Consider the following 23596-nt stretch of genomic DNA (forward strand, 5'->3'; position numbering starts at 1 on the left):
GCAAATAAAGAGATTTTGATTTGATTTGTAACTTAAGTCTGTACAGAATAACATCATCCGCAAAAAGCCTTATCTCTGATTCCACTACTTTACTCATATCATTCATATATGTGTGCATGCATATGAAAAGGGACCACATGTCGGGTATTGAGATAAAGGTACTGTCATGTTCCATAATATGTAACTAATATCATATAACTGAATTGAATGCCTCCAAAAGAAATGAAGGCCTTAAATTAGCATGTAATATTACAACATAAGATTTCATAACTTTTCGGTAGAGCTGTTTAAACATTTGGTTACTTTGTGACACAAATAAAACAAAAATTACCAACAGATATTATTTACGGTCTAATTTTTTCGTGGAGATCTATCTATGGATGCTACATCTCTGAGGTTGCAGAAGGTCACTGAAGACAACTAACTGCAACCCTACTGCACTTTACAAAAATTATCACATACCTTAATGATCATTAATCACAGCCACCATAAGACAGGGATGTCAGTTGTTCCTGCTGAAGCCTGCATTTTGGGCTTATTATATGCCCTTTCACCATTCGGTCCCGATGTCCTACCTCTCTGCAGTAGCTGCAGGTGGGTCGAGACTTTTTCTTTGGGGAGAATTTTCTTGGAGTTGGTGGTTTTCTCTTCTGAGCCTTACTTGCTTTTTTAGGCATTACACTTTTTGAAGAAGATGATGATGGTGTAATTATTGGCAAAGGCAGAGAAACAGAAGCCGGCTCCAGAAGATTTTCACTTGAGGTGGTTGGTCGCGGCGTTGTTGGAGCAGGGAAAGATGTTATAGCAGGACATAGTACATCTTTCTTATCTTCTGATACGAAGGGTCTAATTTTTTCATGGAGATACGTCTGTCTATCGATGCTAACGCCTTGAGGTTTGATGACTTGTGGAAGGTCACTGAAGTCAGGCGCTGGATCTTCTGGAAGGATGATGTAGGGTACTTTATCAGAAACTATGGATTTCTTGTCAACACTACACCAGGGTGCTCTTTCATATACATAAAGTGATTTATCTGGGCTATTTGTGGAATATTTTTCATTCCAGCACAGAACTTGTTTTGCCAGTCACAAGTAGAAACTGTTACATTTACGGATTCTGTGCCAACAGCGACAGGAATAATAGAGCTAAAAACCGGATAAATTTTATGGGCGACATTAATTACATCTTCAATAACTTCACTTTCATTTTTCTGGAATTCTCTCTTGAAACAACCAAAATACAAGTCAGGTTGAAATTTTGTGTGTCCCACTGGCAAAAATGAAATTTTACAACTGCTGTTCTTTCCTGTCATAACTCTCCACATGAGGTATCTCATTAAGAAGCTGTTTTTATTTTGGCCAACACAGTTATCAGCATGGAATTCTAAATGCTCCTCACCTACTGAAATTTTTTTCAAGAAGTGATGTACAAGAGATAAGAGATAAGCCTGTAAGAAAAGGGGTCCAACTTGCTGCGGATCGTATGGTAAGTGCACCTGTTGGGCAAAATCAAAACTATAATGCATTGTGCCCTTGTATGTGTTACAGCTATGTGGCCAAGAGACAAAGGAGTTTCCAGTTGTCTAATTTCTTGTCTACAATTGTCTATGGTGTTTTTATAAGCAGTCTGCTCTGCTTGGACATGATTAAGATGTTGTATAGCCCAGATTTCTTTTTTCCTCCTCATCCATAATTGACAGTTTCCCTATTACAGTTTGATTGCTTCCACAAGTCATACAAAGATCAGTCTTGAGTTTCTGAACTACTATGTTACTGCAAAATGTATGCCAGTTGGAATACCAAGACGAGAGTGATACAGGAATTCTCTCTATTGATTTACAACTGTCAGAGTATAATGTATGAACGTACTTCTTAGACATGCTGGTTGGGAGAAGCATGAGATCACTTCTTCATTTTGTAGGGATCCGGCCTGGTATAACAAGTGCATTTTGTTCACTGAAATTATTCATAAAGTTCACTGCATGTTTACAATCGCCAAAAGGAATAGATTTTATCTGAGAAGTCTTTAATACATTTTGGTGAATTTTAGGCTGCACCCCTTCTTTCTTGAATTGTTCCTTTAAATTTTTTTGCCTCTTAGAGCCACAAGCAAATACAAATTGCAAAAATGACTGACACACCTCCTGCTCTCTGAAGTGATAAATTGTGTAAGTCTCTTTCCTGTCATAATTTTTTTCTCTTAGTAGCTGTCATCATTGGCTGGTTTCATACTAATGCACCCATCATTAATACGTGGTGGTGATTGACATGTTCTCCACAACTGTAATCCAGTTCCTGACATTCTATTCTCAAAGAATGAATGAAGCTTTCAGGAAAAAGACCGGTTCAATTTCTTGTACACCACAACCCTCATTTATACATTCTTTAACCTCCTCCATATATTCGGAGGCGGTTTGAACTTTGGAAACATCATGTACAACACTTACGTTCACATCAACAGCGTCGTCCTGCAACTCATCTGTTGTGAAAATTTCAAAAGGTTCACTTTCCTCAAAATCACTATCCTCACCAGAATTTTCACTTTCATACTCAAGGGGTGCACTAAAGTAATCCGAAATAACAGTCGATAGTTCCGGCGACAAGTCACTGTCTGTATATTGTTTTAAAGCTTTCACAATAACATCTGCTGCATCACTAGGCCCTGACATAGTGAGAATTATTACTCCTTATTTTGGAATCTAGTCTATTTTAAATGTTTTAATAAACTTAAATACACAACTGTATGAATAATAAGGAGAACACCACACTTCTCCACACTATAAAATATACTGAAAGACAGCATTGGTATCGGAAATGTTTGGAACAGAGAGAATGTTAATGAAACCTATTACCTTTATTAAAAGTGCCCAGCTAGGGTGTATTTATCATAAAATAAGATATCCGAGGCATCTTATCTTATGCTCGTGCAGCTATGAGCGCGAGCGTGTGTGTGAACCCTTGCTTGTGATGCAAAAAGTGGTCCCTTTTCTTAGTATTAAATAAACCTCATGTTTCAGCAGTGATTATTGTCAGAGGGCTTTTAAATTCATGCAGTGAGTAGATGACGGTCTAAGCAATACATAGGTATCAAAAATGAATATTTGACATTTTACTCCCTTCAGTGGTTTTTTACAATTATTTCATGAACTGTTGACCAAGAAGGGGTCCTTTCTCTTGCGCATGCACACATATAAAAAACATAAAGGTCCAATAATACTGCCTTGCCCTCTTAATTATTACAGGGCCAGATAAAGCTTTGCCTACTCTAATTCTCTGACTTATGTTTTCTAGAAATATAGCAACCCATTCAGTCACTCTTTTGTCTAGTCCAAGTGCACTCATTTCTGCCAGTAGCCTCCCATGATCCAGCCTATCAAATGCCTTAGACAGGTCAATCGTGATACAGTCCATTTGACCTCCTGAATCCAAGATATCTGCTATCTCAGTATTGTATTATCTAAAATACCATACTAAGAAAAAGCTTTAAACTTCAATTGTAGGACATACTTCTATTGTTTCCATTTCATGTTTATAAAAGTAAGTCACATACACTAGTATTGCATTTTTTCTCCCTTACTATTTGATACTGAAATGCATATTCCAGCTTACCAATGCAACTCCTAGGCCCAGCACTGAATGGCAAGTATGAGTACGGATGACGATTCTGACAGGCCTCTACTGAGAAGCGATCAGGGTCAAATTTCTCTGGGTCTGGATACAACTTTGGATCCCGGTGCAAGAACAAGGGAAGAACGGATATATTTGCACCAGCAGGAACCGTGTGTCCCACTGAAACAAATTTCATATTGTATTATATGTATTATCAATTGTCATCATTATCAAATATATTTAAAAAGAATATATACAACCAATTAAAAGAACAAACTCATCCTCTTGGTAACAACACAAGCAAACTGAACCTATTAGAAGTACAGAGAGCAAAGGATTTAAATTATTTCCATTTTACATTCAACTAGACAGAAAAGAAATAGAAATACATAACATAAAATGAAAGATACTGTAAATCTATCTCCATTACTAAACTAATTATTTTTTGTAATATTTTCTTTCCATAGTGGCAGTGGTGGTGGTGGTGGTGGTGGTTTTAACTTTACTTTATTATCACATGACTGTAAGTTATCATTGCCACTGGGATATTTCCCAATTGTGATGCATCTGATAATAATAATAACATAGCAAAAACATGAAACTGATAGACTGCCAAGCAGGCCAGCTGTTGATCATGGCAAGGGAGGGAGAAGAGGAAATTGTGGGAGGGATAACTTTTTTGAAATGACAGGACAAGTTGTGACTTTATATCTTATCAAGAAGGATTATTAATGTTTTGAAAAGAACATTAGTTTGTGCAGTAATTTCATTTAAATTGAAAACAATCTTTTTATGTAAATGGATGAAAACGCTTTCATAGATGTTAAGTAATTTGCCCTTTTTTTTCTCTCTGTGGAGAATTAATAAAATTGTTGTCAATGGATGTGAATTAATGATGGAAATCTGACATACTCCTAGCTAAAAATTAATTGTGCTTTTTAGCATTAATATGTTCCCGATAACAGATATTGAAATTTCATCCAGTTTGACCAATGTAGTTTGAAGTGCAGTTTTGACATTTGAGTTTGTAAATTCCTGAATTGGAATATATGTTATTATTCTTGACTGAATGTGTGTTATAAAAGATGCTAGAGTTAGTACTCTAAGTTTTGAAAGCTACGGTAAAATTTTGCTTTTAAAACAGGTTGGTGATCTGGAAAATTTGTTTTATTATTATAGGTGAAAGTGACATATTTTTCTTTTTGATTCCTTGGTAAGGGACTTACTTGACTTATTTCCTGTTGCTCCTCTGGAGCATAGGGCTTCCGTGAAACACTTCCATCTGTTCCTATTGTTGGCTAACCTATTCACTTCATTCCAAGTTTTTCCCATGGCTAGACATTCCTATTCGATCGTCTTTTTCTAGGTCTTCTTCGGACATACGCGCTTTCTTGGGGGTTCCAGTCGAGCGCTGTCTTTTCAATGGTTCCAGCGGGCTTCCTTAAAGTATGTCCTATCCAATGCCATTTTCTCTCCCTTATCTGCATTTCAAATGGCAGCTGATTAGTTTCTTCCCATAGATCTTCATTTGAAATAATATCCGGCCATCTTCTGTTGAAGATACGTCTTAGACAGCGATTCACGAAGACTTGCAGTTGTTTAGTCATCTTCTGGGTAACTTTCCACATTTCACAGCTGTAAAGCAGAACTGACTTAACATTTGTGTTAAAAAGTCATAGCTTAGTTTTTCTAGAAATGTTCTTGTTTCTCCATAAAGGATACAATTGAACAAAAGCAACATTTGCTTTTCTGATACAACTCTTAATGTCTACTTCTGCTCCTCCAGTTGTAGTAACCATACCCCCACGATATATGAAGGAGTCTACTTATTCTATCTCTTTATCATCTATAGAAAATTTATCATCAATCTTGGAATTGACCCTCATCTTCTTGGTCTTATTAATATTTATTTTAAGTCCAGCATCCTCTGCCTCCTCCTTCAACCGCTTAATCTTCTCATCCATTTTATCTCTGAACTGTTGAGCCAATAGGCAGATGTCATCTGCAAAAGCAAGGTCTTCTAACCTATCTTGTAAGCCCCACTGGATCCCCCTTTTCTGACCTCGATACACTCTCCTCAGCACACTATCCAACACAAGTACGAAAAGCATTGGAGAAAGAATACAACCCTGTCAAACTCCCGAGGTCACATCTATTGGTTCAGTAAGATCTCCGATATGCAGAACCCTACATTTATAACTCTCGTACATATCCTTTATAATATTCAGAATCTTTTGTGGTATACCATATTCTTCAAGTGTTTGCCACATAACTCTTCTATTTACAGAGTCGAAGGCCTTCTCAAAATCAATGAAAGTCAAGTAGAGGGTGTTCTGCCATTCTGCACTTTGTTCCAAGATGATTCTCAGAGTGTTTATGAGATCAACACAGCTACAGTGTTTACAAAAACCAGCCTGTTCCTTCTAAGGCACAATTCCACAACATCCTTCACCCGCTCTAAAATGATCCTTGAAAGCACCTTACTTGGTGCCGACAACAATATAATTCCCCTCCAATTATCAAACTTAGTAATATCCCCTTTCTTTGGTATCTTAACAGTCAGGCCTTTCTTCCATTCAGCTGGTAGCTTTTCTTCATTCCAGATCCTTTCCAACAGGGGGTGCAATAATTTTGCCGAGGTCTCAATATCTGCTTAAAGTATTTCTGGCGTGAAATTATCCATACCTGGTGCTTTTCCAGTTCTTATCTGTTTCAAGGCCTTCTCTATTTCTGAACAGGTTGGAGGATGTAAATTTATTCTTGGGTCACTATCTACTGGTTCCGTTTGTTGGTTACCTTTCTGTTCTATATCTCTATTGAGCAACTCTGAGAAATGTTCCTTCCATCTCTGTAACTGTTCTTCCCGGGTAGTCAGTAGGTCACCTATCTTGTTTTCAATGGGTTTATTCCTGATAAATCCTCTCCTTGACAGTTTATTTGTGATACTATACAATTCCTTAGCATCTTCTCTTGCTGATGCCTCTTCTGCCATTCGTGCTTGTTCATCTACCCACTGTATATGATCTCTTCTTACGCTTTTCTTCACACTCTTATCAGCTTCCACATATTCTTTTTGTGCTGCGGCTTTCTGTTGTCTTGTTTTACACATATTAATCTTTACCTTAACTAGCTTCCTAACTTCTATATTTTTCTACATATAATCAGACATCCATTCCTTCTTGAGATAATTGTGAAATCCAAGCACCTTCTCACTAGCTTCTAAATATATGTCCTTGACTTTCTTCCATGACAATTCAACGTTCATCATAAGTTCTGGTTCAACAGAAAGAGCTTCAAAGTGGTTTCTTAATTCTATCTCAAATTATTTCCTTTTACTTTCATCTTGCAATTTACCTAAATCAAATTTCTTCTTTCGCCTTTCAAATTTCCTTCCACTTGCCACAATTTGCATTCTAAACTCTGCAACTACCAGGTGGTGATCACTTCCAATATCTGTCCCTCTTTTATTTCTAACATCAGTCATTTTCTACTTATGGCGATGTGGTCTATCTGGTTTTCTGTAACCTGATCTAATGACACCCATGTAATCCTATGGCATCGTTTATGAGGGAATAAAGTGCCAACCACTACCAAATCATGGCTAGCACAGAAATCAATGAAAAGTTCCCCATTTTCGTTACAGTCACCAACTCCATACACTCCCATAATTTGTTCCAGCCCCTCATTGTTAGAACCAACCTTTACATTTAAATCCCCCATCACAATAATAATATCCCTCTTTCCCACTCTCTTAATAGTCTCATTTAGCTGGCAGTAGAATTCCTTTTTTTCAGACTCTGACATTTCTGTCGGAGCATAACACTAGATCACGGTCACATTGCGAGCCCGGGTCTTGAATCGAGCTGTCATCAGTCTTTCTGAGATGGGTTTCCAATCAAGGAGGCTCCTCTTTGCAGTTTCATTCAATAGCAATCCTACACCTTCTCTATGTTCTGCATCCTCCCCCATTTGCCCAGAATACAGGAATGTGCACCTATTAAGAGCCTGTATTTCTCCAAAGTCTGGCCACTGTACTTCACTTAATCCAATAATATCCAGCCTGTATTCTTCCATCACTTTAGCCACTTGCTTCAATTTACTGCTCTCTCTCAGGGTTCTGACATTCCAAAAACCTATTCTCGTTTCATGCCAAAAGTCATCAACTTATTATCCATCCAGTTGTGTTGCACTTCGGTTTCTTTAATAGTTCATATTTAAGGCTGTGCATGTTATTAGTCCACAGCAACCTGAGCTTGGTGGTGGGACTGCCATCTAATCCTCCAAGCCTGCTGTTTTCTGTAGAGGTTGTCTCCTTTAGCCTTTGAAGATCCTCTTCACCACAAGGCAGTGGTTCCCCTTGTTTCTTTAAACCCTGTAGTGATAATTTGAAATTGAAAGACTGGGGAATTTTATGTCATGTATTTATTTATAGTTTGTATTTTCTGTGTATGAATTTTGGAATTATTTGATTTTCACATGGCTTCAAAATTGTTTGGTTGTCATGAAAAATTGAAGTAAGATGTACTGATTATTAAACACACTATAGTACACGTGCTAGATCGGGATACAATGCTTCCTGGAGTTTCCGGTTTCATCAAATTGCATCAATTTCAAAGTTTCTGGATGCTACTCGATGTTCTTTAACAGATTTTTTCCTGGGCCCCTTTTGGTCATTATACAATTTGTTGTGATTGGCGGACAAATGAAAATACGAACGCTCATTGGTTGTTTTACAATTTCCTAATTTCCGGAGAGGAGGTTGTGGCTAATGCCAAGCTCTGCTGAGCCGTCTTTCTGTTTTGACTGCTGAAGGGAGAGGTTGCCTTATTCAGTTAGTTATCTTCAAATGTGGTGTTCCATTTAATTTCTTTCGCCGGAGCTTACCCGTTTGTTTCCTTCAGTCACCAAATTTTTCTTAAAATGACTTAGCCTTCCAGCAAGTCACATCAGGTTTGTGTTAATAGATAGTTCCCATTTCTTTGGTTTTGTAAATTAGATATTCAATGCCTCTCGATGTAATTGTAAAGTGTAACTTTCCCCTTGGGGCTGTCTCATTTATTCTGTGTCATTTTGGAGAATTCACATTTAGGACGGGCACTCTTTCTCAGAAGTGTTTTTGAGGGGACTGCCTCCTAAAGGTGCTCTACACTAGGATAAATATCTTACAGTAAATGTTGTTCCCCTTTCTTACATGTACATCCTCATGACTGTATAATGTTACTTTCCTTTTTCTTTCCGACCGTATTATGTGATTTAAAGGGCTTGGTAGTCTTGTGTGTCGTGTGGTTATCTGGTAATCTCTGGTATGAAGGTTGTACTTGTGCCTTTTAATTTCTTATATCAGTGAGCTGGATTTCTGTATGCGCACTCTTGAATTATTTTCATCGTTTCATTTGGGATTTTCTGTTCATCGATAAAGTAATGTGATTTCGATTTGGTATTCCTGGCTTAATTGCACCTTAATTTGACTGGTGTGACACGTAATAAGTAATGTGAGTTTATCTATGCAAACATTTTATGAGTACATGACATGGTAAATGAATAGTGACTTACTAACCTCAATTCCTTGAAAATGGTTGCAAGCTAACATGATTAAGTATTTATTTCCCTGTTTTGAGTTCCCTTGCAACATTCTAAATTTTTCCTTTTATTTGTTTGGGTTCTTTTCTTAATGTTGTGTGATTAAGAATGCACACGGTAACTTTAGTAGTTATTAGGAATTTATTTAGTTGTAAGCAAAAGTCTAGTTAATGGGCTGCGCAGATATATTTTGGACCTTATAATTAAAAATTGAATTAAGGATTGCCTTTGTTGTAATGAGTATGGTCATTTGTGACCATATTAGGTATATTGTTACATAATGTATTTTATTAATAGGCACAGTTAGGGATTTTGTAATGTTTTTGGTGTTAGGATAAACTCTGGCAGATTTCCTTTTAGTGTTTTAAATTGTCCTAAATTCTGAAATAGCACTTGCCAAGGGGGCTGAGGAATCCCAGAACTATGGGAGGGGACCTCCATAAGGAGTTTTGTTATTGTTACTGAAAAAACAAAACCCACCCTTGAAACTCAACTTTAAGACATCAATAGTTCAGGCCAGTGGCCTTATTTCTTCTGTTCCAAGTTTCTGCTGTGTCTGTTTATGTTCCAGTAACTGCAATATCACGGACTCTGTTCAACCTGGGGTATCTGTTTGGAGCCTGCAACGCACCTATTGGCCACTAATATCTGATGGTGGAATGGGAAGGTGTTTCTGATGGCGGCAGTAGGCAGTTCTGCGCCAGCAACCTTCACCTATTATGGACCAGTTCACTAAGCTGGTGGGCTGTGCTGAGGCTGTAAGAGAGCAATGGTGGGACTGCAATATGGATGGAGACGTTGGCATCAGCCGCGGTCATCGCCTTCGTTTGACAGCGATACCAACGCTCTACTTGTTTTCACCTGTATAGACGTTCCTGAAAAGAACAAAAGTATTGTGATGTAAAGTGTCAGATGTAGTGTGGTCACAATCCCCTCAATAAAGTTTAAGTGTTTTGTTTTGTTTTGTTTTTCTTGAGCTTAGCTCGAGTTTGAAGGAGGGGAAGATGTGATAGGTGTGTCATCAAGAAAGAACAGCAGAACTGCATTTTTTACATCAAGAAAAAACAGCAGGACTTAATTTTTATTTGTAATATTTTGTATTCTGATAAATGAAGAAATAAGAACTCTGGACTCTGCTGGAATTATTTTTATGTAATGGCAAGAAATATTAATTTAAATATTGTGTAATATTTTTTTAGGGAAAAGGAAATATATATGGAACTGTAAATGAACACTGCAAGATGCGAGAATTGTTTTGAAGTGACTTTTTTTGTATGTAAATTTTACGTAATTGATCATTTAAATTAATGTCAGCAAGCATAAAAAAAGACACTTGGGACGTTTTAACTTGAAGAATTTCTTGAAGAATTATTGGAAAATTATTTTTTGTTATTGTATGGAGAAGTAGAATAACTGAACGAATTTTTATGTAACTTGACCAAATGTTGATTTGATGTTTGTAAATGTGATTTAAAAATGTAAAAGGTTCTTTAAATTGAGGCATCCTGTACCACACATGCGGTTTCCAATGACGAAACTTTTGGTGTTGTTTAGCAATGTTCTAGAACTTGTGTAATTGCTAACGATCTTAAAATGACCATATATGGTCAAGGTGTTCCTATTGGTGAAAAGGAATGGGAATCTAGTGTAAGTTTGATCTTATTGGTTAATTGTGATCGGGCCATTTCCGGTCTTCTGCCGGCTTCAGAAAAGTTATGCATGTGATCGGCGTCATTTACATCCGACCGCCCTAGTGAGCGCGTGCGCTCAAGGGTTTCCCTCGGGAACTCCTGTTTTTATTGGTAAGTGTTATTTCAGTGCTATTTTTACGTCATTCTCTATGTTTTCTGATTTCGTTTGATTTAATTTAATTCCTTTTGCATTTCCGTATTTATTTGCTTAATGTAAATTTTATTTTAAATTTAATGTGTCCAAGTTTGCCTTAGATTCCCGTTGCCGTAATTACAATTTTTTCACCTACTTCGTTTTAAACTATATATTGTAATGTAGCATCTCCTTTCTATGTTAAATCAAGTTTTTCTCTTAAATTACTTAAGTAAGTCTTGATTCCATGTTGTGGAACTGTATTTTGTTAAAGTCTTTTAAACACCCTTCATTTGTGAATTAAGTACCAGTTACTATATCATGACCTTGTTTCTTGTAATATTGGTTTTGTTAATGTTAATATGATGAGTTTCGAGGTGATGATCGTAAACCTTTTCTCCCCCATAACGCCATTACTTTCAATGGACCTCATAGGGTTCCTGCACCTTCCACTCTCCTTTCTTAGTTGTCATTATTAGGCATATAAGTGTACCCTTGTATATGATTTAATTTTGTGTATTGAAAGTTATCCATCACGTTTTCATGGTCTGATGTGTATTCACCGCCACTGCGTCATTTTGCTATTTCTTTATTCACATTTTATGTCAACATTTCTTCTTCTTCTTCCTATTATTATTCTGTAACTGTTTACGGGGTAATATGGCTACAAGTAATAATAACAATACCTGCTTCCACTGTACAACCACGTGTTACATCCAAACACAAATTAACGCAAAGAGAAATGACAATAATAATAATAATAATAATAATAATAATAATAATAATAATAATAATAATAATAATAATAATAATAATAAAGGCATACACAAAATTAAAACCATACGCACTTTAAGCACAGTAAACAAAACGAACAGGTTAACCAATATGACGGCTAAGAAAGGATAAGTGGGAAACGGCTAGGAACCATATCTAGGCGGTGAAAGGTATTGGCAATGCTGAAGAAGCGAAATCAATGGCGATTCCAATTCAATAAGTTTACTTAACTATTTATATAAAAATTTTAATTACACCTCTAAAAATCGAAAATAGTTTCCAAAATAATTACAATTTACCCCAAGGGTAGAATTTCAGTTATTTAGCCTTAGGATTGAACATCTCACACATGCCCACTGTTCATGGCAAAACATTTAAATCACATAATACTGTCGGAAAGAAAAAGGAAAGTAACATTATACAGTCATGAGGATGTACATGTAAGAAAGGGGAACAACATTTAAGATATTTATCCTAGTGTAGAGTACCTTTAGGAGGCAGCCCCCTCAAAAACACTTCTGAGAAAGGGTGCCCGTCCTAAATGTGAATATTCCAAGATGACACAGAATAAATGAGACAGCCCCAAGGGGAAAGTTACACTTTACGATTACATCGAGAGACATTGAATATCTAATTTACAAAACCAAAGAAATGGGAACTGTCTCTTAACCCAAACCTGATATGACTTGCTGGAAGGCTAAATCATTTTAAGAAAAATTTGGCGACTGAAGGAAACAAACGGGTAAGCTCTGACAAAAGAAATTAAACGGAACACTACATTTGAAGATAACTATCTGAAAGATGAAAAACAACTAAGTGCTTACCTGTTGGAGGGCCCAAGAAGACCCGTCACCTGGAGAAGGCAACCTCTCCCTTCAGCGGTCAAAATAGAAAGCCACGAGCTCCTCCCCGGAAATTAGGAAATTGTAAAACAACCAATGAACATCCGTATTTTCTTACGTCCGCCAATCACAACAAATGTTATAATGACCAGTAGGAGCCCAGGAATAAAATCTGATAAAGAACATAGAGTAGCATCCAGAAACTTCGAAATTGATGCAATATGATGAAACCGGAAACTCCAGGAAGCATCCCATCCCGATCTAGCGTGTGTACTACAGTGTGTTTAATAATCATTACATCTTACTTCAATTTTTCACGACAACCAAACAATCTTGAAGCCATGTGAAACTCAAATAATTCCAAAATTCATACACAGAACATACAAACTATAAATAAATACATGACATAAAATTCCCCAGTCTTTCAATTTCAAATAATCACTACAAACCCCACGGGAAGAGGGTTGCCTCGTCTGCCAGCTTTGCCTTCCGAAAATCTCTTTTTCTGCCACATCTGCCATTGAGGACTTCACCAGAGCCCTGTTAGCCATCACTTTTCAGGGTTCCTGTAGGGCCTTCACAGGTACCGTAGCGGTCATGGGGCACACACAGTCCCCGCTGTACATCACCCCTGCAGGCAATCCCTTACTTCATGCCGTTGCCCACCCCCCACGATGTGGACAAGGGGTTGAACTTATGGGAGGCCTTGGTAAGGGAAGTGGAGGATTTATTTTTTTAGTTTATGAATTATTTTGTCAACAAATTGCTTATCATAACAGTTATTAAGGGTCGTATTCATGAACGAGACTTTGACTTTGACTTACGTAAGTTCACTTAGTTGAGTTTCGTGGAAGTCTGTTTCATAGACGCAACTTTTACAAAGTAGACTCTGGCGTAAGTAGATTTTGGTAAGTTACGATGTGAAGAATTAGATATGAAGTTGGCAATGAAAACAATGGAAGAGCAGTGCAGCGTCTTGCGTTACTCTAGGTTGTTTTCTAAATAAAGCAGTAGAAGAAGAAGAAGAAAGTCAGCTGTTTCCTGCGTTATAGATTGCATTGGACTCTAAAATCAATACAGTTAAATTTCTATTTCTCGACGATAGATGGAAAGAAAAAATTGCCGGCCTTCAACAACTTCGAAAGGGAAATGTCATTAGAACTAGTGAAAGAGAAGAAAGAAAGTGTTGGAACAATATTAAATTTAGATCTAGGCAATGCAAAATGGAGCAAAGAAAGGAGAGTATTGCAACTGGTGGAGGCCCTAGTGCAAAAGGTGACAAGGATGACAGTTTTCTGGCAATGGTGGAAAGTGTAGTACCTCACCTTAATCTGAGGATTCCGAGTGAGTTTGACAGTGATGGATTCATGGGTGAAGAGGATACGGAAGAGGAGGTGTTCTATGATGAAGTCACTGAAGTACTGGAAACATCCGGAGCTGAGAGTGGCCCTACATTACTGGCAGAATCATCAGCCAAAAAGGAAGCCACAGAAAGAAGAAAGAGTACAGGTATGTCCAAATGTGTGAATAGACCACAAACTGAGGCAGTCCCCAGGAGGGAACTTGATGTAGAGCAGATGAAAGAGCTTCACAAACTCAAGATTCAGCAGGAGAAGGAGTTCCATGCAGCGAGGATGAAATACCAAGAGGAGGTGCATAAGTTGACTATTATGCAGATGAATGAACTCCATCAATTTAAAAAAATACAACTAATAATGTGTATATATATATATATATATATTAACCTAACCTAAAATGACTAACATTAATGAACACACTATTATTATTATATAAATGGGCACAATTATTATAAAATAGAATTTAGGGTATTAACAAAGCAATTTTATGAAGCAAATTATATTACATAATTGTGGTAATGCATTTATGAAAGGGCAATGATGTTATTTTAGATGGTTATTTTAGATGCCACAGAACACTTTTAGTTAAAATATCGTTCTATGATGCGTCTTCTGGCTACAGCTCCCAACATTTGGGGTGTAGGTCGGTCATGATGTTCACCACCGTCATTCCCTTCATCAGGTTCTTCCAGGAGACCACGATCTGCAGCAATGTTATGAAGTACAACGATAGCCACAATGACTAGAGGTATGTTGTTTAATTTCAATGTAAACTTTCTTGATAAATACTGAAATTTTTTCTTCCAGCTTTCGAATGTTCTCTCTACTACGTTTCTAGCAAGAATGTGAGAGGCATCGTATGCTTCTTCAGCTGGTGTTTGAGGATTAATAAGGGGTGTCATCAAGAATGGCCTGCAAGCGTAACCGCTATCTCCAACGAGTAATCCACGTCGCTGTCCCGTTTCAAATTGTAAACAAATCCTGCCGTTGTTGAAAATTCTATTATCATGTGTAGAACCCGGCCAACCCGTCATGAAAACAATAAACTTCATCTCGTGGTTGACTATGCCCTGACAATTGAAACTAAAAATTCCTTTCCTATTACGGAAAACCTCAGCATGGTTGCCACCTGGACTTATTATTGGTACATGGGTGCAATCAATAGCTCCAACCACTCCAGGGAATCAGGATCTTTCATACACACGACACGTATTATTTCGACATTCAGCTTCATTTGGGAACGAAAAAACTGTGGTCTCTTTCGTCTCTTTCGGGCAATCAGAATTGACATTCTTCTGATAATTCTACATACTGAGGGCTGGCTTACTTCTCGTAAATCAGCGGAGTCAATTTGGAAGTTACCTGAAAACTATGGAAGTGTGGAAAGCTATTGTAATTACCATTAGAATGCATTAATCTGTACTGATCATCCCTTAACCTAACTAGATAACACAATGAGTAGAAAGTGCAAAAACTTTGCACTATAGTAACAACAATTTTACTCTTACCTGTAGCATAATATCTTAATGAAATTAGCAACTGTATTATTGGAGGTATGGGTGATCCTCGATTATTATATTTCTGTAATTCATCTTCAAACATCGTTAGTACATCTAATACTGTACGTTTGTCGAATCTATATCATTTTCTGAACTCATTTTCTGTATAAAATTCAAGTGGGTTCTGTGCATCTCTCATAATACGCCGAGGATTAGGCACAACGTATTGAATAATTTCCTGGATCTCTTCAACTTCGTCTACAAAATTAACTACATCAGCAATATCTGCCATTTTATTATTTTTCTTCTCTCAGAGTCTACTTAAGTACGGAACATCGGCGACTTGGAAGTAAGTCGTCATTTAAATTTACTTACCTCCAAGTAGCGATTATGAAATGGAAATGGCGACTTACCGCCTTCTAAGTCTAAGTCTAAGTCTAAGTCAAAGTCTCATTCATGAATACGACCCTAAGTGCCTAAAAATGATAAAGAAAAAGAAGAAGAAAATGTTTATATATTGCATTGTTATGGTTATCAGCAAGTACTTTCGGCCTTAAGGCTTGATGCATGAGGCTCTTGCTTCACATACAGGAGATGCATCATGTAACATGAAATTGTTTGATAACAGAGTAAATTATACAAATTATACAGCTTACACAAACAAGAGTTATTCTTCACATGAATGACATATGTTTTGCAATATTTTTAATAAGACAAAGTTATAAACATTTTATAACTTATATGCTTCAAGCTGGATCATCTTTCATGTGTGTATGGACATAACAACTGAGTTTCTCACCTTAGATTATAAAGAATTTTACTTCATGGTCTGACACACCATATTCTCATTCCATATTTTTGTACCATAATTTTAACGTATTTAAATTACTATTGTATGTGTGTCATGTGTTTTATACTGTTTTTTGGATATTTGTATTTTGCTTAATTTTATCACGGCTGATGATGACGTAATTAGTGTCGAAACTAGTACCACTCTTTTATGAACGGCATGTGATATAACTCACATCAATAAATTATTATTGTATTGTAAAGGTGGATCTGAAATACCTTCAATTCACTGTAATCCAAGCTCAGTATGGGCCATAATGTAATTTCTAACTTCGTCAAATTATACACTGTTATTTATTTTATGCAGTTAATATTATTAATGAAAGATTGTGCTAACAAGCTACAAAGTGAGCTGAGAACTGTGTTTCAGAACCGGGTTGGGAGTTGCATGCCACACAGAGTGCATGTGTGCTGGCAGGAGCCTGCACTCATCTTCAATGTTGTTTGTAATAGGAGTGGTGGGGAGAGAGCCAGCTCATTGGTGGGGATGCCAAGAAATACCACTGCCTTCCCTGAGGCTTGAGTCCCACACAGCTTTCTGTAGCAATAATGCAGTATCTTTCCCTGTTATGCTAGGAATAATAATAATAATAATAATAATAATAATAATAATAATAATAATAATAATAATAATAATAATAATAATAATAATAATAATAATAATGTTATAGACTTTAAGTCCCATTAACTACTTGTACGGTTTTTGGAGATGCCGAAGTGCTGGAATTTAATTCCACAGGAGCTCTTTTAAGTACCAGTAAATCTACCAACACAAGGCTAACATATTAGAGCACCTTCAAATACCATCGGACTGAGCAAGGATTGAACTTGCCAAGTAGGGGTCAGAAAGCCAGCGCCTCAACCATCTCAGCCACTCCGCCCGGTACTAGGAATTTTATCAAGTCAAATTGGTGATTTTAATGTTTTGTCAATGTGTTTAGAATTTTGGTGACTATTTGGAGTAGTCTAAACGTATAACCATACCGACATCGATTATATCTGACAGTGTAAAAACTTTTTGTATATGATGTCTATACTACAGCTGCAAACCTGCACGTTCCTTGACCACTTTATGCATCCTGCTAGGTAATTGGCATATTAATAAGAAATTAAAATGAAGATCCACCTATTCAATACCATTTAATACGATGTCAAATCACTTACATTGTATGTGTAAGAGCTCAGGTCCAATTTTAATATTTTAATTGTACATGTACAGAGGTTACTTATCAAGACTGTTCATTTTATGTTAATACCAATGCCAATTTCACACATGAGAAAATTTGGCTAGTGGACTTTAAATTCACTAATTATAGTGTTAGAGACTGAGAGATTGTTTTGGCCACCTTTGTAAAATAATTTGTAATATGTAAACTTACATAATATTTTTAAATTTTTAATATTTTAAATTTGCTTGCATTTGCACTATATATTGTCAATTTTAGTCCATGGCTGAAGATGACCCATAATGGGGTCAACACCGGTGTTGAACGCCATGTGTATGTTTGGCCCTCAGAGGGCAGCACTTATCAGACAGCTACATCCTCCATGGAATGGGAGGCTAGGTCACGCTACTCATTGGCGTCAGGCAGTTACAAGACTTGGACTAGCGTGAATAGATGTGTTGAGGTTGATTTATGTCCAACAACTAACCAATAAAGAGAAGAAGAAGAAGAAGAAGAAGAAGATGATGTTGATTGTGGCAGTGGGCTACAACATAGACCACAGCGTCCTAGAGCCCGGATTTCCAAGCACTATCAGATCTCAAAATATGCATGCATTCACGCGTTATCATATGGCAAAACATCCACAATAAACTGGAAAAGATTCACTATCAAAATTCAGTTCTCCAAATTGTCTTCATTTAAGCTCATCCCTTTATCTTTCAGCACATTCTTAAACACAGAAAATGATCTTTCTATGTCACAATAAGTGAGAGGTGCATACTAAATTAAGACATTTGGTACAAAGTGAGGTCAAATTGTACGTCTTTTGCATTTTCACCACAATACGTCTTATATAAGTTTGACGAATGGATCACTTTGTTTGACCTATCTCTAGCTGTCGCAGCTACTTCTCCATGCAATGACTGCAGACATTTTTGAATGTCCTCAATAACTGGTAAGGATTGCCTGTTGTGATAACAAAGATGTGTGATGAGTGAGAGTTCCGGGTAGGAAATTCCAGGATAACAACAGAAGAGAGTTCAGTGCAAAACCAAGGTTTATAAGCTGCTATCTCAGTAACGCAGCATCACAGAAGTGTGATACAAATTTTGTTTTATTCGTCTAACATAGACGAACAAGTGAGCCGTCAGTGATTTATGGATAATTTAAAGTTCAATTTATAGCAATGTATAACTGGGACACCATATTCCTAAGAATTACAGAGATCGACATGGGGACTTCCGGCTTATGTCAATGTTTACTCAAGCAACAGATAAGAAATTGCATTATAGAACCTCTACCATATGTATTAACTGGTTGTAGCATAGGATGCCAGGAATAGATTCTCTCCGTCTCTCAGTAATAGACATAATGTATAATGTGAAAAACCTGTCCCAAAGTCTGCACACCAACATTCATAACAGGCACTATCATGAATGTTAACACTATATATGCACCGAAGTCAGAAGAAAAGTCATATTATGCAATATTAAATGTCCAAACATTCACTATTAAATCCAAAATCTCAAAATATGCATTATGCATGAATTTTTTCTTCAAATGGCCAAAACATGCAAACATGCAGGGAAAAAGAACGATTATTTGGAATTGTTAAGCCATAAAACAAATACAAAGTTTGAGAAGTGTAACCAGTTTATTTCAAAACATGCATTTGCATGGAAATCTGGGCTCTAGTAATTAGATTAGTGAATAAATCAGTTAAGAAATGTACATTCTCTTGGCCTTCCCTTTGCACTTAATGATAATAATGAAGTACATTTTTGTGAACTGTGGGAAGAGCAAGGCCTCGTGCGACTTGAGTAATCAACTTGAACCCGAGACCAAACAACTGATCTTAAAAAAATATCAGCCACTGTATGATTTGACATCATATCAAATGGTATTGAATAGGGTGGGCCTTCATTTTAATTTCTTATTAATGTGAATGTCAATATGGACCATGATGAAGTTTATATAATACGAGGTAATTGGCAGACTAACGCATGGTATTGTGTATGATTTTAATGTGTTATTTTGGTGACGACAGGGAATTGAGAGTGTATTATAGATGATCTGTTAATCAAGACTTTTTAATAGCATTTTTCACGGAAAAACATTGAGATGGAAGACCATGCAAGAAAGAAGAATAAAAAAACCATTTTTCAACATCACAATACACTTTGATTCATTGGTTGGCAGGCTGTACCAAACTGAATAAACCATTTTGTTGGTCGTCTATTTTGTTTTCTCATGAAAAAGAAGTTTAGACCAAAACAGGATATTCTGATCATGGCCATTTAGTTGTAGCCCAGCACCAACATGAATCATCACAAGCACGTGTGGATTCATTTCTAGAGCAAACATTTTGGAAAACAGAGAATCAATATCTTGCTGATTCCCTCCTTAGTGCTAATGTAAATAAACACAACAAGGAAGTAAAAATGAACAGGAAGGTGCAAAGAAGATTAACTGATGCTATTTGTTTCTTACCTAAACAAGAACTTTCTCTGAGGAGCCATGATGATCAAACAACTCTATGAGTAGTATAATCGGATGGTTCTGCCGCCACCACCACCACAGGCTCCCAGAGGCCTCCTCCACCACCACCACCACCACCACCACCACCACAGCCAGAGGCCTCCCAGAAGTCTCCTCCACCACTACCACAGCCAGAGGCCTTCCCACAGGCCCGCTCCACCACCCGCGGGAAATTTGAATTGGTAAACAAAGCCACGTGCTTTTTGACAGCTATCATCGACAACAACGCATCGCTAACCTCAGTACTGCCATCTTGACGGGCCTAAACCTCAGTAGTACCACCTTAACCTCACAAGTGCGAGATTTGAATTTGTAAACAAATCCACGTGTTTTTTGACAGCCACGTGCTTTTTGACAGACAACAACGCATCGCAAACCTCAGTAAAGCCATCTTGACGGACCTAAACCTTAGTGGTACCAACTTAACCTCACTAGCGCGAGATTTGAATTTGTAAACAAATCCACGTGCTTTTTTGACAGCTGTCATCCGCCATCTTTAAACTACAGAGCACCGTGCTGCCCTCTTTATCACAGTAGCTGCAAATTCGTCACCTGTCATCGGCAGTGCTGCCATCTTGGCGGGCCTAAACCTTAGTGCTACCAACTTAACCTCACTAGCGCGAGATAAACAAATCCACGTGCATTTTTGACAGCTGTCATCCGCCATCTTCAATCTATAGAGCACAGTGCTGCCCTCTTTAGCTACTTACCTTTGAAATGTGGTGGCGGATAATTTGAAAAATGCTTTTTGACAGCAGCCATCTTTGAGCACCGTGCTGCCCTCTTTAGCTAGATACCTGTGGTGGCAGACAATTCTACGTGACAGCAGCCATCTTTGAGCACAGTGCTGCCCTCTTTTTGGCGGTGGGAAATTCCACGTGATCTTGTTTGGAAACAAATTCACGTGCTTTTTTCTGACAGCTGTCATCCGCCATCTTGCATCACAAACCTCAGTGCTGTACACTTTAGCTAGATACCTTTGAAATGTGGTGGCGGCAATTTGAAAAATTCTACATGCTCTTGTTTGGAAACAAACCTATGCGCTTTTTGACAGCTATCATCCGCCATCTTTAATCCAGAGAGCACCGTGCTGCCCTCTTTAGCTACTTACCTTTGAAATGTGGTGGCGGTAATTTGAAAAATTCTACATGCTCTTGTTTGGAAACAAACCCATGTGCTTTTCTGACAGCTGTCATCCGCCATCTTTAATCTAGAGAGAACAGAGCTGCACTCTTTAGTTGAAATGTGGTGGCGGCAAATTCCACGTGCTCTTGTTTGGAAACAAATTCTATGTGCTCTTCAGCTGTCATCCACCATCTTTAATCAAGAGAGCACCGTGCTGCCCTCTTTGTGGTGGCGGATAATTTGAAAAATTCTTTTGACAAGCAGCCATCTTTAATCCAGAGAGAACAGTGCTGCTCTCTTTAGCTACTTACCTTTGAGGCGGTTAATTTGAAAATTTCTATTTGACAAGCTGCCATCTTTAATGAAAAGAGCATCGTGCTGCTATCTTGTGGGTAATTTTTACGTCACAGCTGTCATCCACCATCTTGCATTGCTAACTTTAGTGTTGCCCTCTTTAGCTACTTACCTTTGAGGCGGACTATTTGAAAAAAATCTATTTGAACAGCTGTCACCCGCCATCTTGCATCGCAAACCTCAGTGCTGCACTCTTTAGTTGAAATGTGGTGGCGGATAATTTGAAAAAATCTTTTTGACAAGCTGCCATCTTTAATCAACAGAGCACTGTGCTGCCATCTTTAGCTACCGCCATCTTACATCGCTTACCTCGCTGCTGCACTCTTTAGTTGAAATGTGGTGGCGGTAAATTCGAACAAGTTTAATCATACATCGGGGGAGCTAGAGTAAGCACGTGCTGCAGTGACGACGTCATCATGCATGTTTAGACTTGTCCGTTTTCTTAAGAGTAAGTCGGTGTAAAGGAATGCAATAAGTATGCATCATAAAAACAAGAGTGTGCATGTGCTGCAGCGATGACGTTATTGTAGGTACGCAAGTTTAAACCCGTTCGTTGACTAAAACTTTAGTCTTCGAGAAACAGTGATAGAGAGTAGAGTGCAAACATGACGTAAACATTAATAGTTGATGTGCAAGGCTTTAAAGTAAACGGAAACAAATGTGTGTTTAAAGAGGTGGCTGTGTTAGATTGCAGTGTGTTGTGGGCACCAAAACTTGTTAGTTTAGTATTTAGCCCACCGTTCCCTTACTGTTTGCAAACAGATGAAGATAAAAAGCAGACTCAGTGGATTGAAAACAATTTAGGTTTGAAGTGGGAAGAAAAAGGAATACCTTATCGTTTTCTACCTTTAATGATGAATGCACATTTGTCAAGAGCAGATCTTGTTCTTTTAAAGGGTTGTGAAAGGAAAGAATGGTTGCGTGATTTTCTACCATCATCGTGTGAAATTATCGACATGCATGAATTGGGGTGCCCATCATTTAAAACTCTTCCGAAAGAGCATAGTAGAGAAACAAGTAAACAGTCTTTACAACATGTATGCATGCTCTTTGATTGGTTGTGTTGCAGTGCATGCTGGGAAGTGAACAACATATGTAAACTGCAGTGTCGAAATAACCTTAGTGTAAAAGAAAAATTTGTAGAGTAAAGACATCATGTCATTTCTAACAGATACTAAGTGTAACGCAGTTGAAAAGGCGATCGTAAAGTTTTATGCATGCAAAAAGAAACTAAACACTTTTACTGAAGAAGAGTTAAATGCATTACCAAAGGCATTTTTGGTTAATGTAGCTGCGAATGCTGTAAAGAAGACTTGGGATAAGGTGCCTCGTGAGTGGACTCAAGATCCTGTTTTGTCAGAGCTTCAAACGTGTAGTTTACATCATGAACACGTGAGTTTAGGTAGAAGACCTTCTGTGAGACAGTGCCGTACATGTCAACTAATTAAGCTGTATCACGGACCTAAAACTAACGAGTTGTCTTCGCTTATAAACACTTATCATGGCTGTGGAGAGAGTAAACAAGGAAAAGGTGAAGAAACGTGCTGGGAAAAAGATGAGGAAGCATGTTGGGCGTGGACTCATCAATAGAGTGATTGATCTTTTCTTCGTGCTTCATCTCCCCTGCAGCCCTAGAACACGTTCGCCTGACACGTAGTTACATGCTGCCTGCATAGAGTATGTCGTGTAGCTGTTAAAATCTGCTTCGTAAAGTTATGCTGTGTGTGTGTGTGTTATTACCTAGTGCTTTAACTGCTCAGAAGATAGCAGCACTTGTCGTTGTTGGTGCAATAAAACGAAAACTGAGTGACAAAGACCGTAAAATAGACAATGGATAAAAATGTATATATATATTCTACAATAAATATGAATTGTCAAAACATATTACAGGTGTTGTTTAATCCTACAGCATGTCCTAGTGACTTAGAAGAAAGGAAACGTAGAGGATTAAAAGAAAACACACATAAGATTTAAAGTAATCCTCTTTATTAATCCATGAATTAAAGCTGTTATTAAAACCAAGCCATTTAACATACAGTTTATTGCCACGACGTCGAATAACACGTTCAATTCAATAGT

The 23596-nt window shown here is 37.5% G+C and overlaps 1 protein-coding gene across 2 annotated transcripts in view; it reads right to left on the reverse strand.

Moving 5' to 3' along the window:
* LOC136858150 (cytochrome P450 4C1) overlaps positions 1 to 23596 on the reverse strand; it is a 332613-nt gene that overhangs the window by 12539 nt on the left and 296478 nt on the right. For both annotated transcript variants that reach the window (XM_067137477.2, XM_067137476.2), the window contains one exon: positions 3609 to 3788. In XM_067137477.2, coding sequence (XP_066993578.2) covers positions 3609 to 3788 — 180 coding nt within the window. The remainder of the gene's footprint in view (positions 1 to 3608; positions 3789 to 23596) is intronic.

The sequence above is a fragment of the Anabrus simplex genome, chromosome 1 (assembly GCF_040414725.1).
Source record: "Anabrus simplex isolate iqAnaSimp1 chromosome 1, ASM4041472v1, whole genome shotgun sequence".
NCBI lineage: Eukaryota > Metazoa > Arthropoda > Insecta > Orthoptera > Tettigoniidae > Anabrus > Anabrus simplex.